This window comes from Neoarius graeffei, chromosome 6, assembly GCF_027579695.1.
Source record: "Neoarius graeffei isolate fNeoGra1 chromosome 6, fNeoGra1.pri, whole genome shotgun sequence".
NCBI classification, from domain to species: domain Eukaryota; kingdom Metazoa; phylum Chordata; class Actinopteri; order Siluriformes; family Ariidae; genus Neoarius; species Neoarius graeffei.
In genome coordinates, this window is record NC_083574.1 from 29,252,098 (window position 1) to 29,271,196 (window position 19,099).

Here is a 19,099-nt window from a genome sequence, read left to right on the forward strand (position 1 = left end):
TGTACGTAACTGGCTTTACTGACATGGGTGGTGGCTTTGTTATTTTTCAGCAATGCCTATCTATTAAAGAAACTTTGAACTTGAGGTCATGAAGGTTTTAATTTAGTTAGCCATGAACACGTGTTAAATATTTATCATTTACCGATATAATGGTATTATTCCACACCATTATTGCAATCCTTAAAGCTTGATGGCCTTTCAGATTTCATAAAAATTGGTGAAATTTGGTTCCCTCTGAAATATGTTTATTTGTGTAATATCTTAACAGCCCCTCACTAGGCCATTCTGTGGCTGGGAAGTTATTTAATTTGAGGGGATTCCATAGCAAATAACATGCATGAAAATCACTTGCTTCGTGCAGTCAAGCAGACAGAGGAAGTCCATGTGGGCATGTGCAGGTTTACTTGCTCCTTCTTCTTTTGGGTTTTACGGCAGCTGGCATCCAGTGTTGCATTACAGCCATCTACAGGTTTACCTTGACCGTTACATCATTCTGTCGCTAAACAAACAGCTGATCTCATAGAGGTGCTTGCTGACCGCCGATATTTATTAGTTTGGTCCTGCGCTTCCTTTCATTCGCAACATAACATTTTCTTCTTGCTTTCCGTTACTGCAGTTGGGCTTTCATGTTTCATTCGCACACTCACGTCCTCCATTTTTCTCTCTGGTTTCAAATTTGGATTCCACAATGCCTTGCATGAACAGGGAAAGCCCACCACGTGATGCATGACACAGTATCTTGAATTGGGTCATGGTGAAGCAAGGGGGGGGAAAGGGAAAAAAAAAAAAGAATTTAGGGCCATGTGGCCCTAAATTCATTAATTGTCCATCCATTATCTGTAGCCGCTTATCCTGTTCTACAGGGTCGCGGGCAAGCTGGAGCCTATCCCAGCTGACTATGGGCGAGAGGCAGGGTACATTAATTGGTTGCTAGGGAAAATTCCTTTTATGACCTACATTTGAAAAATCTGAAGAGACAGTATACCTTTAAACCGACAGGATGCAGGACTTAATTTCACCCTCTGGTAGAAAAATGTTATTGTGAGCTACCTGAGGAAGAAAATTCCATAACATGGTGTGTGCTGCTGTCCACAGCAAGGATTACTCTCAACTGCAAGAGCACACATTCAGATAGCACTCAAGGCTATGTTACAAACCACATAAAATAGTAATGACTCACACTCACCAGACACTTTATTAGAAACACTATACTAATACCAGGTAAGGCCAACCTTTGCTCTCAAAATAGTCTCAATTCTTCTTGGCATGAATTCCAAAAGATGGTGGAAATACTCATTTGAGATTCTAGTCCATGTGGATATGATTGCGTCACACAATTCTGCACTTCCATGCGCCGAATCTCCCATTTTACCACATCCCCAAGACGTTCAACTGAATTCAGATCCAGTGACTCAGAAGGCCACTGAAGAACAATGAACTCACCATGTTATAAAACCAGTCTGAGATTACGTTTGCTTTATGACATGGTGCATTATCATGCTGGAAGTAGTCATTAGAAGATTGTAAATTGTGGCTATGAAGGGACGCAATCAGCAATAATATTCAAATAAGTTGTTGCATTCAAGCAATGATTGACCGGTATTAACAGGCCCAAAATGTGCCAAGAAAGCATTCCCCACACCATTACACCACCTCCACCATCCTGGACTGTTTACACAAGGCAGGCTGGGTCCATGGATTCATGCTGTTGGTGCCACATTCTGACCCTATCATCTATGTGCCTCAACAGACATCAAGACTCATCAGCCTACATTCTGCAAGATTTTATGCATTGCACTGCTGCCACAGGATTAGGCTGCTTAGACCAGGGGTTCCCAAACTTTTCCATGCCAAGGCCCCCCAAACAGCATTAGCTTCTGGCCGGGGACCCCCTTTGCAAACCCACAGACAATGCTACAAAATATGTAAAGAAACATCAACTTTTAGAATGTTTTATCTTACTTTTATTCAATAGTCAATAATTGTTACATTTGTTTAGCATAAGAATATTAACTAACATGTTTTCAACACAAATATTTTCGCACTGAACAATAAACTGTATAACCTCCTGTAGTACCCGATTCAACTCGTTATCCATCCTTTTTGCGACCAGTGCCTCGCGATGGAGCATGCAGTGTGTGGCCACTACATGCGGGGCCTTCTGCTTACTGAGAGCAGTCACTCCACTGATCTTCCTGGTCATTGCCGCAGCTCTGTCCGAACACACCCCCACACAACGGGTCCAGTCCAATCCGTTAGACTCGATGTAATCGTCCAAACTTGAAAAATGTCTTTCCCAGTAGCTCTTCTTTCAAGTGCTTTACAAAATAGTATTTCCTCCACAAATCTTTCCTGTGAAATAAATCTGATGTACACAAGCAGTTGGGCCTCATTGGATAAATCTGTGCTCTCATCCAGCTGAAGTGCGAAGTATTCGCTGGCTCTCACCTGCTTCAACAGCTGAGCAGATGCGTCTTGAGCCATGTCACCAATCCGTCGGCTCACGGTGTTATCAGAGAGTGGGACAGCATCGATTTTTTTGGCAGCATCCTCACCAAGCAATTCTCGGACAATGTCTTTGGTGGCTGGTAAAATCAAATCTCCTCCAATTGAGTGAGGTTTTTTAGCACAAGCAATGTGGTAGGAGGCTAAAAATTATGCCTTCAGGGCCTGCTCGGGGACAGTAGCTTGCTGGGTGAATGCAGCAGATTGCCTGACCAAATGCTCTTCTTTGCGTCTGAAGAAATCTACTGTTTTTCGGCATCTGTCGGATGTTTTTGTACCAAGTGACGCTGAAGTTCCGAAGGTTTTAAGCATTCGTTTGACAGGGTCTCCAGACAGAGGACGCATTTCGGGCAATCATGGCCATTTTTCTGTATGGCTGTAAAGCCATACTTAATGTATGCTGCCTCATATTTTTGGATTTTAGTTGGCCAGGACTTCTTCGTTTTTTTCGCAGGGCTGTTGGTTTGTTCCTTCGGTCTCTTCTTCAAAAACCTGTCCATTTTGCGCTAGCAATACGCTAGCTTGAGGAGCAAAGCAGCTTGATAAATGGCGCAAACTGCAATGTCACAGGCAATCGGAGAGATGAGCATGGCAAACAACGTTTCGATATGATGTATTATTAATAATTATATTTTATAATAATGATTAAAAAACTAATTACAATATATTTAATAATAATTATTTTTAAAAAGTATATTTTTTCGCAATTTTTTTTTATCATCCCTCCAACTTTGAGGCCCCCCAGGGGGCCGCGGCCCCCACTTTGAAAACCACTGGCTTAGACAATTGCTTGAATGAGTAGCAGTCCAGGTGTTCCTAATAAAGTGACTGGTGAGTGTATAGTACAGTCGTATGGAGTGTGAGACACAACTCAAGTATTTATAACTCATGATTGGTCAGGATTGCAGAAGTGTTATGTGAAGTATTATGAGAATAACACTACTTTGTTGTGCATATCAATGTGACTGACACAGTTACTCAGCACCAGGTGAAAGAGTGAAACTTGTCACCAAGAACTTGCCTTTCACTACCATCAGCCAGTTTGAGCTTGCTGACTGCCTTATCAAATGCACAACTGAATAACTGTGTAAATATAATCTTGCAGAATAAACAGAAATCATCAGATAAGCTAACAGAGGTGAAACGATGCACATATTAAAAGATGCAACAGTTAGTTTTACTTGCACAAATTACCTGGAAAATATGTCAGAGATGATTTTAAAAAATAATTATTTAAACAATGGTTGAAAATCAACAAGTGTCCAGCACAGCCAGATAATGCTATATTTGACTAAAATTAATCATTTCCAACTCCCAGCTAGGGAAAAGAAAAAAACAAACAAGAAAATAGCCTCTCAACTCAAAAATCATACTCGTAAATTCAGGACAATATCCTCAACCTCAAATTCAGCAAGTTATGTCAAATCAACATGGCTGCTCACAGAATCAACAGCAGACAAGGTAGTATTTCTTACCTTTAAATCAGTTATGCTGTGCATACAATTATTTGTTTTAGAACAATCAACATACCGTATTTTCTGGACTATAAGCCGCTACTTTTTTCCTAGGTTTTGAACCATGCGGCTTATACAAAGGTGCGGCTATTCTGTGGATTTTTCTTCCACCGCTAGGGGCGCTCTAACCGGAAGTAGAATCAAAAATAAGATAGATGAAAAATCAATGCAAAGAAGAATTAGCAGATCTTTAGCAGATAGAACACGCACGACAAATTACTAACTGGTAATTATTTTCAAATCCAGCGAAGATGATTAAAGTGACTTGTGGTTTCAAACACAGGAGAAATGAAGGTAAATAAAATACCGGTTATTTTCTCTTGGTTCTGTTCCGTTTTAATCAGCAAAGTTGCTGCCGTGTTAAAAGGCACTGTTCGGAAAGAATCTGTTCAGGTACATACATGTACATTTACAGTACAAAATCGTTCTGTACATGCAGTAAATATCTAATTTTTCAACATAGATATCTGCGGCTTATAGCCCGGTGCGGCTTGTATATCTTTTTTTTTTTTTTTTTAAATAGAGCGGATGCGGCTTATATACAGGTGCGCTCTATAGTCCAGAAAATATGGTACACATTCGCTTATTCGATCCACTGACTATACAGTTCACCGTTTTACAGAGAATATTTATCACAGTTAGCTGGCTGGTAACAAGAGGAAAATGGAGGTGTCACCAAGTCAAATGAAGCATAATTATCCTGGGGGGGGGAGTAAACAATTAAATAAATAAATATTGCTAGCACTTTTCCATGATCGTCATTTTTACAAGAGAAAGGTATGAAGCTGGATACAGAATTAGCAATGCTGCTCCATAAAGCTTTGAACTGTCTGAATTGCCTGCTTTACAAAAATAATCAAGAACTGATAAACTATCCTGAGACAAAGATAATTGTCAACTTTTCTACAAAAGGTATGAAATATGTCTGCATACCAGCATCATTAATGCTGATTGTTAAACAGTGCAAGCATCTGCAAAACATTTCAACAGTTTTCCACGTGATGTTCATCCTTCAGGGTCAAAGATGACCATGACTTCAATTTGGTGCGTGGCAGTTGTGGGTCTGGAGGTGACTGATGAGGCCAATCCAAGCTCTGAAGGTACGCCCACATGTTGGGCACATGTAGGTAGGTGCTGTAGTGGAGGTGATCATAGTTTGAGCCTTCCGCACAGCTTGTTTCTTCTGGGCCTCAGCGAGGTGTTTCATCTCTGCTGCATGTGCACGACTGGTAAGCTTTGCTCACCATACTGGACGATCCTGAGCAAGCGACTCCCAGAAGTTGAGATCAATTTCTAGAGTTTTGAGGGACACCGAGATTGTCCTTGAAGCATTTCTTCTGCCCCCCCCCAGTGGAAGTGATTGAGCTGCTTAGAGTGTGTCTGCTGTAGACAGTTCAGGTCTCACAGGCATAAAGTAGGGTGGCAAGCATCACAGTACAGTAGATCTTCAGCTTAGTGGTAAGGCTGAGCACTTGCCGTTCCCAGGCATTCTCACAAAGTCTCCCAAAAGCAGCGCTGGCCTTTGCAATCCTGTTGATCACCTTGACATCCATGTTCACTAGTCAGGAAAGGGTGCTGCCCAGGTAAATGAATTTGTTGACTGCCTTAATGTTCTGCCCATTCACTGTAATATATGGTTCTTGGTAGGGCCTTCCAGGACCATTTTATGCTGAATCTTCTGCTCTGTACAGGCATTGAGGGCGCAGTCATCAGCATACAGAAAGTCTTGGATGATGGTCTCCTTCACCTTGGTGATGGCCTGCAGGCAACTGAGGTTGAACAGACTGCCATCAGTCCTATATCTGAGGCGTATCCCATCCTGATGATCTTGGAAGGCATCTGTCAGCATGGCGAAGATGACCATGCCAAGTTTAGGAGCAAGAACACAGCCTTGCTTCTCACCATTTGTTACTGGGATTGCCTCCAACTCCTCTCAATCATCCAGTACTTTGACCATCATGCCATTGTGGAACTGCCACACCATCATGATGAACTTGCCAGGACAGCCAAACTTCTCCATTATCTTCCATATGCCTTCTCTACTAACTGTATTGAAGGCCTTGGTCAAGTCAACAAAAGGTCATCATGCTCTTAACACTTTTCCTGAAGCTGGAGTGCAGCAAATATGTCCACCGTTCCCCATTCAGCATGAAAACCACACTGGCTTTCAGGGAGGAGACCCTGCTCAAGGTGTTGGAGAAGGCAACTGAGCATGGCACGAGCTAGAATCTCTCTCGCTATGGACAGGAGGGAGATGCCACGGTGGTTATCACATGACCGGCAGTCTCCTTTCCTCTTGTCGACGTGGAATATATTTGCATCCTTAAGCTGTTGTGGGACCTGTCCTGCCTTCCACACGGACTAGAAGGGGTCAGTTTCTGCATCATAGCTGGACCTCCTGCTTTGTTAACTTCAGCAGGGATGGCATCTGAACCTGGCATTTTGCCACAGGAGAGCTGCTTGATGTCCTTTCTGACTTTATCTTCTGTGGAGAGGTTGTCGAGGTCAGTGTTGATTTCCACCTGCGGTAGGCACGCAATGGCCTCGTTGTTGAGGTCAGCAGGATGGTTGAGGGTGTGGTTGAAATGTTCAGCCCACCAGTCCAAGATCTGCTTCTTCTCTGTCAGTAGCTGGGTGTCACAGAATCACTTGCTATCATGGCCTTCTCCATAGCCCTGGATTTTTGTCGGTCTTCAAGCTGAGCCAGGCATCCTGCCTCTCACAGAGCTTCCTCTGTACTTTTTGCCTTCTGCTGGCAAAGGCGTCTCTTTTTGCTTGTGAAGAGGGATCATTCTGGTGAGCTCTGAACAGCTGATATTTTTCTGACAGTAATGTCTGTATCTCGTCATCATTGAACCAAACTTGGTTTTTGCAGGTTGCTGATTTGAGGTGTTCAAAGGTGAAAGAGGAGACTGCATCTCTAAAGGCCACCCACTGCTCTTCAATGTCCTGATCTAAAGATATAATCAGGCAACCTGCTATTCAGGTCACTAGCGAATTCCTCTGCAATTTTACTGTTCTTAAGCCTGGAGACATTGATTCCCTTTACAGTCTCCTGGCCTTGGAGTCTTCGAGCGGGCAGAATGCAAAGTTTGCAGTTGGATACAATGAGACAATTATCAGTCCAGCAGTTGGTGCCACACATGGATTTTGTCACTCTCACATCCTGCCTGTCCCTCTTCCTGGTGATAATATAATCAATCAATCAATCAATCAATCAATCAATCAATCAATCAGATGCCAATGTCTGGAACGCAGGTGCATCCAAGATGTCTTGTTACAGGTAGAGGGTTGAAATAGTGTGTTGGTAATAAGATCATGAGAAGCGCACGTTCTGAGGAACAGTAAGCCATTGTTGTTGCACTTGCCAATATCGTGTCTTTCTATGATCCCCTCCCAGATCTGGTGATCAGACCCCACTCTGGCCTTGAAGTCTCCAAGAACAAAGAGCTTCTTTGACTGTGGGACTACTGCAATGATGGCATCAAGTTCTTCGTAGAATTTATCCTTGGTGTCGTCTGAGTTAGTCATTGTGGGAGCACAAGCACTAATCAACATTGCATTCTTCTTGCCTCCAAGTGGAAGCTGAAGTGTCATCAGGCAATTGTTGATGCCCTCTGGGAGTTTGGCAAGTTTCTGGGCAAGGTGGGACTTTACAGCAAATTCAACACCTGCCTCTAGTGCTGTTACAACCACTCCAGAAGAAGGTATAACCACCACCATGTTCCATGAGCTGGCCCTTGTGGGCTAGATGTTTTTCACTGAGGGCAGCTATGTCCACATCGTAGCAAGCTAGTTCCCTGGCGACTAGTGCAGTTCTATCCAGCTTGTCTGCTTTGATGTTATCCAGCAGAGTGCACATGTTCCACATGCCAATGTTGAGTACCTTCACCATCTTTTCTTACTTGTTGTAATTCGACTGCTGAGTGGGATCCATGCCAGCCAGTGTGCTGGCCAGGATGAGGTGAAACAGGCTATGTTTGGGGCACCTTTTCTAGCCCCATGGAGGAGAGCAGAGCAAATCCTAAACAGGACTGCTCAGACACCCAGGGGGCTGCTGAACTCCACTGCTGCTTTGTTCCAGTAGAGAATGGCCCTATGCCCTGAGCCACCAGTGTGCAGGTTCATGACCACAGCTTCCAGTGTTTCCGCTCAGCCTCACTCTCTTGTCCTGACCTAACTGGGTCCAGGGGCAAGACAGAATCAAGATGGCTGGAGCTAGGTCGAGATACAATGGATGGCCAACTGCACTGTGCCCTGATCGCGCTCCACTAACGCTTTTGCTTGGTCCAACTTCCTGCCCATTGAACCACCAGGTGGTGGTCTCCTCCATACAGTCTGCCAAGTAATCTTCGGTCATCACCCTGACGAGGGGGAGTGAGGGGTTGCTAGTGCTTGCTCAAGGCACCACCCGAGGCTAGTGGAAGGAAGGAGACGCCTTACTACTCCACTGCATGGCGGTCAAGGACGGCACATGCCCACTGCCCTAATACAGATTCTACACTGCATGTACAGTTTTTCACAGACACTTAGCAGCATCTCTACAACCACATTCACCTCAAAAAGAGCCAAGTAAGACTGTGAGCAAAGAGTCAGACTGGAGGACATATTTACTGACAGACACACTCATGCGCTTTCAGTTTGCCTTTTTTTTTTTTTTTTTAAACCTGGAGGTAAAATACCACAATAACACACCCACACATTATTAGTTGAACCCTTAAAATATATGTGCTTACCAAATATCATCAGGCGATAAATACTGAACAATATCATTTGCACTTTTAACAGTCATCTTCAGGGCTTGGAACTAATGTCACCCCAGACACACTGACTGTAAATTACTATTACAGATCTGTCAGCACAGTTCACAACAGCTCATACATCATGTAATGAAGATTTTTATATGGCAAAAAACCCACTTCACATTACTATGATATGGGTACAGAGACTAAATTTTGGTTTTGTGATAATTCTACAAAGTGTTTGTGTGTGTGTGTGTGTGTGTGTGTGTCACCTTAGCAATGATGACATCCTTCCTCAGGATCTTCATGGCATAATGCACCCCTGTTGCCTTCTCTCTGACCAGGATCACTTTCCCAAATGTGCCCTTACCCAGCAGCTTCAGGTAGTCAAAGTCACTCATTGTCTACAGTGTGCCACACACAAAAACATGTTCTATAAATGTGAATAGTCCTAAGCACTAACACTCACTGAATCATTATCAAAAACACTAATTTCTCTGTGTATGTGTGAGACTGACCACTTTGCTGCGCGATTTCGCTGTACATGTATCCATGCTGCTGTCTCCTGAAGAGCTGAAGTTAATGTCCATCGGTTCCTCCTCCTCTCGCGTCTTCAGTCCATTTGCTACAGCCTGGATCGATCGGATCCACTCCTCCCTGAAAGAAGGGGGCAAAAAGAAATCAAGACACAGATAGAAAGAGGTATATTTGTTCAAGGCTTGGTCTCAAACACTAGTTAGTTCATTACTAGTTTATGGCTGTGAACCCTTCATATAATGAGAAATAAATAGTGATCATATATCTGAATGTTCAATCAGTGTTCAAATGTGGGTGTTAACTATAATACACTGATCTGTGACTGAACATCAGGTTTAATACTTAGAACTGGCTTATGAACGTGACATTTAAAAATGTTTAATGAAATAAGATGACAAGTTAGTGACAATCTTTAACACAGAGGTTACAGACGAATCCAGGGAAGTACCAGATGTAAACAAGTCACCATTAATGCAGGGCATCTCCCCAAATATGGATGTGTATGAAAGCAAGCTGTCCTTAGAAGCCTACAATTTTCTATTTTGTGTTTTAATTTCTATGTAACGTTACATTTGACAATGCTGGCTAAGAAACTGGGAAGAACCCGTGCAGTTGTCTGCTGCTCCAACAGTAGTGGCGAACTTCAATTTTATATATACACACACTTTTTTTTTTGGGGGGGGGGGGGGGGCTGAATGCAAACTACACAAGCCTTTACTTTATGAAGAGTGCCCCTGTCTGAGACTGTACATGTTACACAGATTTCCTGCACATACAGAGGACCAAGATGTTCACCAAGAGCAGCTCATCACATGCCAGTATATTACTGAAATAAACCGGAATAGCTATTTAAAAAAAAAACACCCACAAGAGTGCGCTGAGAACACAATATCCCCCGCTGGCAACTATACCATAACTCTGGTTACTAAAACTCCATTTTAATTTTTGCAACACATTTCAAAACAAAAGTTGGGATGGTAAAGCATTTAACATTTTGTCATGTTGCCATTCTTTCTCAACACTTAAAGGAGATATGCAGAACCTTTATTTTTAAATAAATTTCTGAGTGGATAGCATCTCCATCCCTGACTCTTGTATGCTGCATAAATGTGAATTTAAAAAAATAATAATTTTATATTATATATAACAATTGTTTTTTAGTGTTAAAATTGCCCACAAAGTTGGCACTCGAGCTGCCCCGCTGAGCCAGCCAGCTGAGTGCGTGACGTCACAGCGGTAACCGGTTTTAAAGGAAATACGCAGAACCATGGCCTCGCTTTCATTTATAAATGCCTTGAGACCTCAAGAATGGCACAGGAATAGTTTTAAGCTGTAACAATAAGTCTAATATTGTAATTTTTACGATTAAAGTGACTCATATAGGTAGTGGTCTGAATGAATGACCTTGACATCCGTAACGTCACAGCAGGAAGTCTCTCAGTCTCATCGCCATCTCCGCTATACTAAAACACAAAGCTGACTGCAACTCCGATCCTCCATTTTGAGCCAATTTATTGCCATGCCACATAGATGTGTTGCTGCATCTGCCAGCAACACGACAGAAGGTGGATTTACATTGCATTCATGGTCCAAGAATGTTCAAATTGCAAAGATTTGGACGCATTTTGCGAGTAGTTCACGGGCATATTGGGTACCTACGAAGTTGTCTCTCTTCTGCTCTGCACATTTTACTGAAAATGCATACAAAACCTCTTATCTGTTGAGGAGCATTGGCTATAAGCCCATATTGAAAGAGGGCGCAGTATCAACAATGAAAGAAAAAGAAAACTACAAGAAAAGGAAAGTTTTTCTTTTTAAAGCAAAAGTTCAGTTGCACCAGTCCTCCCGGAGTGAGCTGAGGGTTGTTGGTAAAACCCGGGACGGAACGGGACATATCGCTTGGGCAGCGACCTCCCCGCGGTTGTTGCTAAAACTGGTGGCGTCCCGTTCCGTCCCGGGTTTTAGCAATTGCCTGAGCCCAGTAGTAATGGCGGAGTACTCTGCATGGACAAAATATAGAATGAGTGGAGCAGCCATCTTATTTTTAAACTGGACATTGCTGCCATCTTGCCCTTACGTGGAAGAAGTGAATGAATGGAGAACTGAACAAACAACTGAAAGTCAGATTGCTTCAAAACAATCGGCCACAAGATCAGCCTTCAAGAAGCGAGAACACAGACGGGTAATCTCCGACTCTCATTTGGATTTAAAAAATAAAACCCACTAAAACACGTTGTTTACCTGCATTTAGATTAATACATGTAACTTGTATTGTGTATTTAAGTTATCGGTAAAAGATTATTTAATTTGCTTCAGAATGTGATTGTCTCAGTTCATCTGATTATTTAATTAGCTTTTTACATTCTATAAGTGAAAATGCATGCATGTACATGTATGTTGCATAAGTTATAACACCTATCCTGTTTTAATGAGCGTCAACCCACAATCAATGAAGTCAAATCAGTCTTAGTTGAGCAAGTCGGTAACGGTATATCTTACTGTCACCATAAATTTTTATTTATATGACTTTGGTTTATAGCTGTCAAAGGCCTCGACCTTAAAACCGGTCACCGATGTGACATCACACACTCAGGGCTGGCTGGCTCAGCGGGGCAGCTCAAATACCAACCTTGCGGTCGATTTTAACTCGCAAAAATGTATATTTTTTTAATTCCCATTTATGCAGCATACAAAGTCAAGGATGGAGATTGGCTCGTGAGCGGTCCGGAATCCTACAATACGGACCTTTGGCGACTCGCTCGTTCACAACAAACATGGTAGCAATCTGTCATCAACATTTATTTTCGCATTTCTCAGTATAATAGCATTAATTTTACAGCATGGATGGCGATAACGACAGTCTTCACAGCAAAAGTGAGTTTTACTACCCTGATGAAGACGAAATAAAAGAAAACATTTCAGGAGAAAGCCGAAAACCTGTAACTGTTGCTAACACCAAGCAAAAACATGGCTGAATCCTGAATGACTCAATTTTGTATAAATAGAGGACTACATAGGCGGCAAAATGTAGTTTTTTCCTTGCCATGGAAGTGCACTTGTATACCGAGGAGGAAGCCATTACAGCTATGAATGAGGATTCAAAATGCCGGCTCACCTTGGCTTTGTTTTCCCTTTTGGGCGCTCTCATTTCCTGTTAGGATTTGGTAAAGAAAAAAATAAATATATTATTTACCAGCTTAAGAGTGGTCCGTATCATGAAATACCGTGACCTCGGCCTTGAATACTGACCTTGGCCCAGAGGCCTTGGTCAGTATTTTCAAGACCTCAGTCACGGTATTTCACGATACGGACCTTCCAGGTGGTAAATAATATATATTTATTTTAACTCTGTGCCCTTTTAACATCTTTGCTCCCCAAAAACAATGCCTTTCCTGGATACTGATTTTGTACCAAATCATGATTACAAATCACCTGTTTCAATTCACGATTTATTGTTTTACCTCATTACGAACACTAAATTGCCCCATCTCAACATTTTTGGAATGTGTTCCAGGCCTGAAATGCAGGAATGGATGCATATTAACAAATATGAGATGAAGTTGACCAGACAAAACATGAAATATCTTGGGTTTGTCATGTCTGCAAAGAAATATGTCAAAAACACATTCAGAAGTTACTGCTTTTTTTTTTTTGCATTTTCCACACCTTCCTGACTTTTTTTGATTTTGGGGTTGTACTAATGTATCTAGTCTGTCATGGTTAAATGCAACTCATAACTGATTATGCTTGCTAGCACAGTGATTCTACAGTGATTACTAGTAGTGATGATACTTCCCAACTCCCTTTCTGGCTCTTGTCATAATGTCTAATATGTAAAATTGGAATCATGTTAAGATCACCAGCCACATAAGGTACTTCCATCAGCAATTTGGGGCCACTGCCTAGCATCAATCCAACTACCTATGTTGCTGTCACTGTCAGCAGTTAGCAGAGATGCCAACCTTTTGTGAAATCAATGTGTAGTGACATGTATACGAGCGGAAAATTTTGGAAATTGGTGCTTTTTTAGGGCCATTCTGAAGTGAATACAGGTGACTAAAATGAACTGGGACATGTTGGTTTTGGGGGGAGAAAATTGTTGATTTGGGTTTTTTTTTTCAATTATCTGAAAAATAAAACCAAACCACAATCACTCATGATTTTCTCATGAATGATACTCATAACTCACCACAGTCACACAAAGTAAAGACTTCTCTGGTAATTTGTATACAATCAACTTTCAAACAGTGAATATTTTCTTAACTTTACTACACAAATGCAGATTACATACCATCAATATTTATAGATAACATACTGGAACACTCAATTAGCAAATACTCAAATAGTTTACTCAACAAATGCAGATTACATGCCATCAATGTTTATAGAAAATATGCTGGAACACTCAATTAGCAATACTCACATAGTTGTACTGGAACATGTCTCTTTCCTTTTTATTCCCACGATTAATGTCAAGTCACTTTGATTACTTTTAATTTTTATCAACTTCCTTTCACTTTTAATCTCATCAATATCAAGTCAGATTACTTATTCAGTTCTGATTGATTTACTTCAGAAGATGACTGTTTCAGTTCCAACAGTGTTTCGTTTCTTTTTGCGAATATATCGTGAAATGTTCATTGCATATTCGGAACATGGTGTTTTGGGTGGATGACAACCCTGATTTCATGTTTTGAGCAATAGTTTGTGAGGTTACAACACCCCGACAGCCCCTCAATACCTAGTGACATGGGCTGCTCGACATTCCATCGCGGCATCGATAATTAATTCGCGCACGCGCAGAACGCTTGTCAACAAAGATGGCGGCGCCCATCGAAGCAAACTTTGACCATAAATACAATCAAAATATTGAATTATCAAGCGATAATTGGCCTCAAATGTACCGAACACCGGCAAAATATTGTGAACCCTTATAGATTCACGCGTTTCGAACCGCATCTGTGCTAAAATCGTATGAATCCCATATAAACTGAATAGACGGTCGTAGCCTTGTAGTGCTACTGTCAAAAATGTAGTGACTACGCACAAATCGTAGTGATTGGCATCTCTGAGGTAGCAGCACACACACGGAGTCCCTACGACTGCCTTCAAAAGAGAACACTGTTGCCTCAGTGCCATAGACAGGTGTCTCAGAAGGCAGGACTTTCGACTGAAGGCAGCTTCTAAGGATGTTCATATGAAACGACCTTTTCAGAAAGCATGATGTGTGACTTCAGCCCACCACGTAACCTAACCAAAGGGTTTGACAGTTTGCTAACAGATGCCTCACAAGTCATACCAAACGAATTTCTTTGGTTACTCAGAGTTATAAGAGAGTACAATGTTTTTTTTTTCTCTATAACTTATCAAAAATCTAAGCCAAAAAAAAATCCCAAAAACTTGTATTTGTATACAAATTCACTTTTCTGTGAAGTTCAGTTTGCCATCTTTTTTTATTTTTTCCATTGCTTGAGGGAGCTGCTGCACAGATTTATGGGTAATTGTCAGCATCAAGGATACATCAATGTTGCCTTCAACTGGGGGCAGAAGACAGGAAATGAGATTTCGATCAGTATCGAACAGTCTGCCTGGCTGTCTTGCAAGACATCCTCCTGAGGCAGCATTTTCCCTGTTATGAATGTACCCTACAACTTGCCATCGCAGTAATGGCGGTGTCACTAGATGGTGGAACACACAAATTGGATTCGCCTGTGTGTTTAGCCTTCCTGTGTCCTCTGATGAGCTTTAATATACTGCACTATTGAATGCATTAGTTGATACAGTATATCTATGGTACAAGATTCTTTTGCTGCAAAGTGCTGTAGAACATTCAAAATTAGGACCCACTAAATGTTAACACACACATCTACCAGGAAAAACCCTGTCATCTTATAATGACAAGCTGATAAATACTGACAAAGTAAGAGATTTAATGGAAAGATTATCAAACATATGCACACAGTTATCAAATCACCCCTAGTATGCACTGTCCCAACCACATACTATTTTAAGATTTCTTCATTAAACACTTGTGCTTAAAGGGAATAAACAGAGACTTAAAAAGGATCATTAGGTCTCTACTCCCTCTGTACCCTACCTCTCAACCTTACTGTCCACATGGAACGTTCTTTCAATAACCGTCGTCCACTGAAGGCAGCGTATAACAAACGTATTGGGACGTGGCCGCTCTGTCTTCATCAGCTGGCATTCTGAAAGAAAACAAAAAACACACATTCAATAGCAGCTCATTAAAACAGCTCAAAACACTCAGTACTGCAGGTGTGATTTGATGTTTACCGGTTGTATAAAAAACATACACACGCATCACCTCTCAGTTCATCATCATGCACACCAATACACACACCTGCTACAGAAAAGTTGTTGAGGGGGGGCAGGTTTGGCTCAGACACATCAGGTTTCTCTTTATAACCGATAAACGACCCATCACTCTTTAGGATAAAATACCGCGGCCTCCATGTCTTAATGTATTCACCTACAAGGGAAACCCAAGGAGTGGGGGAGACAGACACATACGGGGGGAGAGAGAAGCTGGTAAAAGATGCAAAAACTCAAAAAAAAAAAAAAAAGCTTCTGTAGTTTATGAGTCAGTCCATTAAATTCTATCACACCAACTCCATAGTGCTATAGATTATAGACTATGTATAAACATGTATTAATCCAGTTTTACAGTGAGTGAACAGTGAGTTAGCAATGTTACTCACCTCTCTTGTGGAGCCAACCTTCTCTGACCACACTAACCTCATTCATGCTGTGTTTGTGTGTGTCCCAGTGTGTGTCTGTATCAGTGTGTGCGCAGTTCAGGGCGAAGGAGTCGGAGGATCAGCAGGACAGAGTGAGATGAGTGATCACAACCAGTTACACACACACACGCGCGCACACGCGCGCACACACGCACACACACGCACCTGAAAAGACACAGGAATTACACGCTCATTAATAATAATAATAATAATAATAATAATAATAATAATAAGGCATGGAACAATATATCATGCGAAGACAAACTGCAATACAAATGTGATTATCTGAATCAATTAAATAAATTAATTGCAATTATTATCTGGCTGCATTATCTCAGTTTTTCCAAGCTTTAATTGCATTGTTTAGATAGCAGAGGGCGCAATAATGTACAACTGCAGGAATGCACGTGACTTTATCCTAGGCAGAAGTAACAGCTCTAATGCCACCAAAAAAAAAAAAACCCACCACCATACATTACACAGATCTAAAGTGGGAAAGAGCTGTTGTGGGAGTGACTATACAAATAGGTTTAAAAAGAAATTGGAGCCCTCTTTACAGACTGCTGAAAACTAAAGAAAAATAGAGGTAGAAGAAATAAGTTTATTAAGAAAAAAGTCAATTTGTTCATAACCTGGTTCATTTTTAATAAAATGAATAGTTTCGTTAATAGGTTATTACATTTTACAACCTCAACAAATGTGGGTAAATTATTGTTGGCTATTAAGAAAATGAAACAGTTTTTTTTTTTTTACACTTAACAAAAGGAATATTTAGGCTAATAAAGAATAATAAATAAATGTTGCTTTTTTTTGTAATACAGGTTCTCTTTAAATTTTTTTTCCCCAAAAAATATTGTGGGGCAAAATTTGATCATGAACCCAATATCATGAATAGAATTGAATCATGACATGCCTATTAATGATATTTCTGTATGGTATAAACTCTACAACAGTTGTGTCAGTGAGTTTCCTGGAACACTGCCCAACCACCATGAACACCCAGCATTACACAACTCCAGTTACCAACACACACACACACACACACACACACACACACACACACGTGTAGAACAGAATAAACAGTGTTGAAAGACTGGGACCTCATTCATCAGGACTAGATAGTGTAGATGCACAGGATTCAAATTCAATCTGACACACTGGTGTCTTGCTATGATACATTTTCAGTCCAGCAGAAATAAGCAGTGCCTGAATGCATGTCTAAGGTTTCCAGCTTGATTTCTCCCTGATAGACATAGAAGCCAATAAGAAACAAGAATAGGCAGCTCCTTGACTTACACGTCCTCCTAGTCTTGCTTGGCAACACAACAGCATGGCTGAAAACATGGAGGAGTTGGTCGATTGCTGGATTTTGCATAACAGACATGGTGCACACAATGTTTATTTACAAAATACACAAAGGCAAGATTCTCATGTCAATGAAACAAAAACTACTTTCACCACCAAGAAAGCACCCCAAAGAGCGTGCTGAAATCTAGACAACACGGGGAGCTCACGTGAATAGTTAACACCACAACCAAACAGCACTGAAATAAACACCTTTAAAAAAAAAAAAAAATGCACTACTTGTGAGACAAGTAAACACTAGAAAGACAATCACTGATGCCATGACCTGGCCAAGGATGATCATAAAAATGAATGAGATTTGAAATGACTTCTAAAAATACCTGATTCTCGTCCAAACAATGCAGAGAGCGCAAAAAAAAACATGAATTGCTTATTTAAAAAAAAAAAACATTAAATAGAAATGTAAATTCAACTTTGGTTTGAGTATTTAAACTCACTCGCCTGCCAATCACCTTTCCATTTATTGCATTGTAACACTCAATATGAGTAGAAATTACAATTACATTTTACAAGTAATTGTAAAGGGTGGCACAATAGTGTAGTGGTTAGCGCTCTTGCCTCACAGCAAGAAGGTCCGGGTTCGAGCCCCGTGGCCGACGAGGGCCTTTCTGTGTGGAGCTTGCATGTTCTCCCCGTGTCCGCGTGGGTTTCCTCTGGGTGCTCCGGTTTCCCCCACAGTCCAAAGACATGCAGGTTAGGTTAACTGGTGACTCTAAATTGACCGTAGGTGTGAATGTGAGTGTGAATGGTTGTCTGTGTCTATGTGTCAGCCCTGTGATGACCTGGCGACTTGTCCAGGGTGTACCCCGCCTTTTGCCCGTAGTCAGCTGGGATAAGCTCCAGTTTGCCTGCGACCCTGTAGAACAGGATAAAGCAGCTAGAGATGACAAGTAATTGTAAAATGTTGCTTGCAGGAGTTTCTCCACTCCCTCTCTCCATTCACTCGAATGTACGTTATTCTGCCCTCTGCTGTCTTAACAACACAATTACAGCTAGGAAAAACAGTGATTACACAGCCTAATAATAATAATAATAGCCATTAGTTTATTTCATCAATTCAAATCATCAAAAATTTAAGCGCAATTAATTGTTGCACGATACATCACTACATGCCTGGTACAAATAAAATCATACAAACAAGTTACAAATGAATCTGTTTGTATCCTACTTGAGAAATGAGGCCCATTGCCTCAGGCTCCACAATCAGCCATATCAGTTTCTTTCAGCATTCACACCAAACTCAACACCAATTCACATCAGACATGTTTCTGAAGCCCCCCACAAAACAATAACAAAAATGACAGTTACACTTCCAGCTGCAGGAGACACACATCAATGCTGGTTTAGACTTCTGCGTTGAAGCATGTTTGTGTCCTAACGCAGAAAGGGGGTTTATGGGCGAGTGTGCCATGCAGAGGTGTACGGACGAGCTGATGTGCACACCTTGAAAGGTTTAACAGCATATCATGCATGTCTAAAACATGGCCCGTCAACCTGCTTTCAATCCAATCCGTGAGGAGGTACGTGGCTGTATGCCCGAAAACATTGCAAAGAGACGATCAGACCCTCTTCTCCAGGTTTTATAATTCTTTACTCTGACTGCAAACCCTGCATTGTTCCGAAGCAGTACTACAATTCACCCCAAACCAAGGGCTGATGTGCAGAAAGCTACAAC

General features: G+C 41.4%; 1 protein-coding gene across 1 annotated transcript in view; it reads right to left on the reverse strand.

Moving 5' to 3' along the window:
• The window catches only part of akt2 (v-akt murine thymoma viral oncogene homolog 2), a 62,090-nt gene that overhangs the window by 22,184 nt on the left and 20,807 nt on the right, over window positions 1–19,099 (reverse strand). The window contains exons 2-6 of the mRNA XM_060923544.1: window positions 16,021–16,224; window positions 15,663–15,791; window positions 15,396–15,507; window positions 9,280–9,418; window positions 9,034–9,165 (exon numbers count right to left, since the gene is read on the reverse strand). Coding sequence (XP_060779527.1) covers window positions 9,034–9,165; window positions 9,280–9,418; window positions 15,396–15,507; window positions 15,663–15,791; window positions 16,021–16,066 — 558 coding nt within the window. The 5' untranslated portion in view covers window positions 16,067–16,224. The remainder of the gene's footprint in view (window positions 1–9,033; window positions 9,166–9,279; window positions 9,419–15,395; window positions 15,508–15,662; window positions 15,792–16,020; window positions 16,225–19,099) is intronic.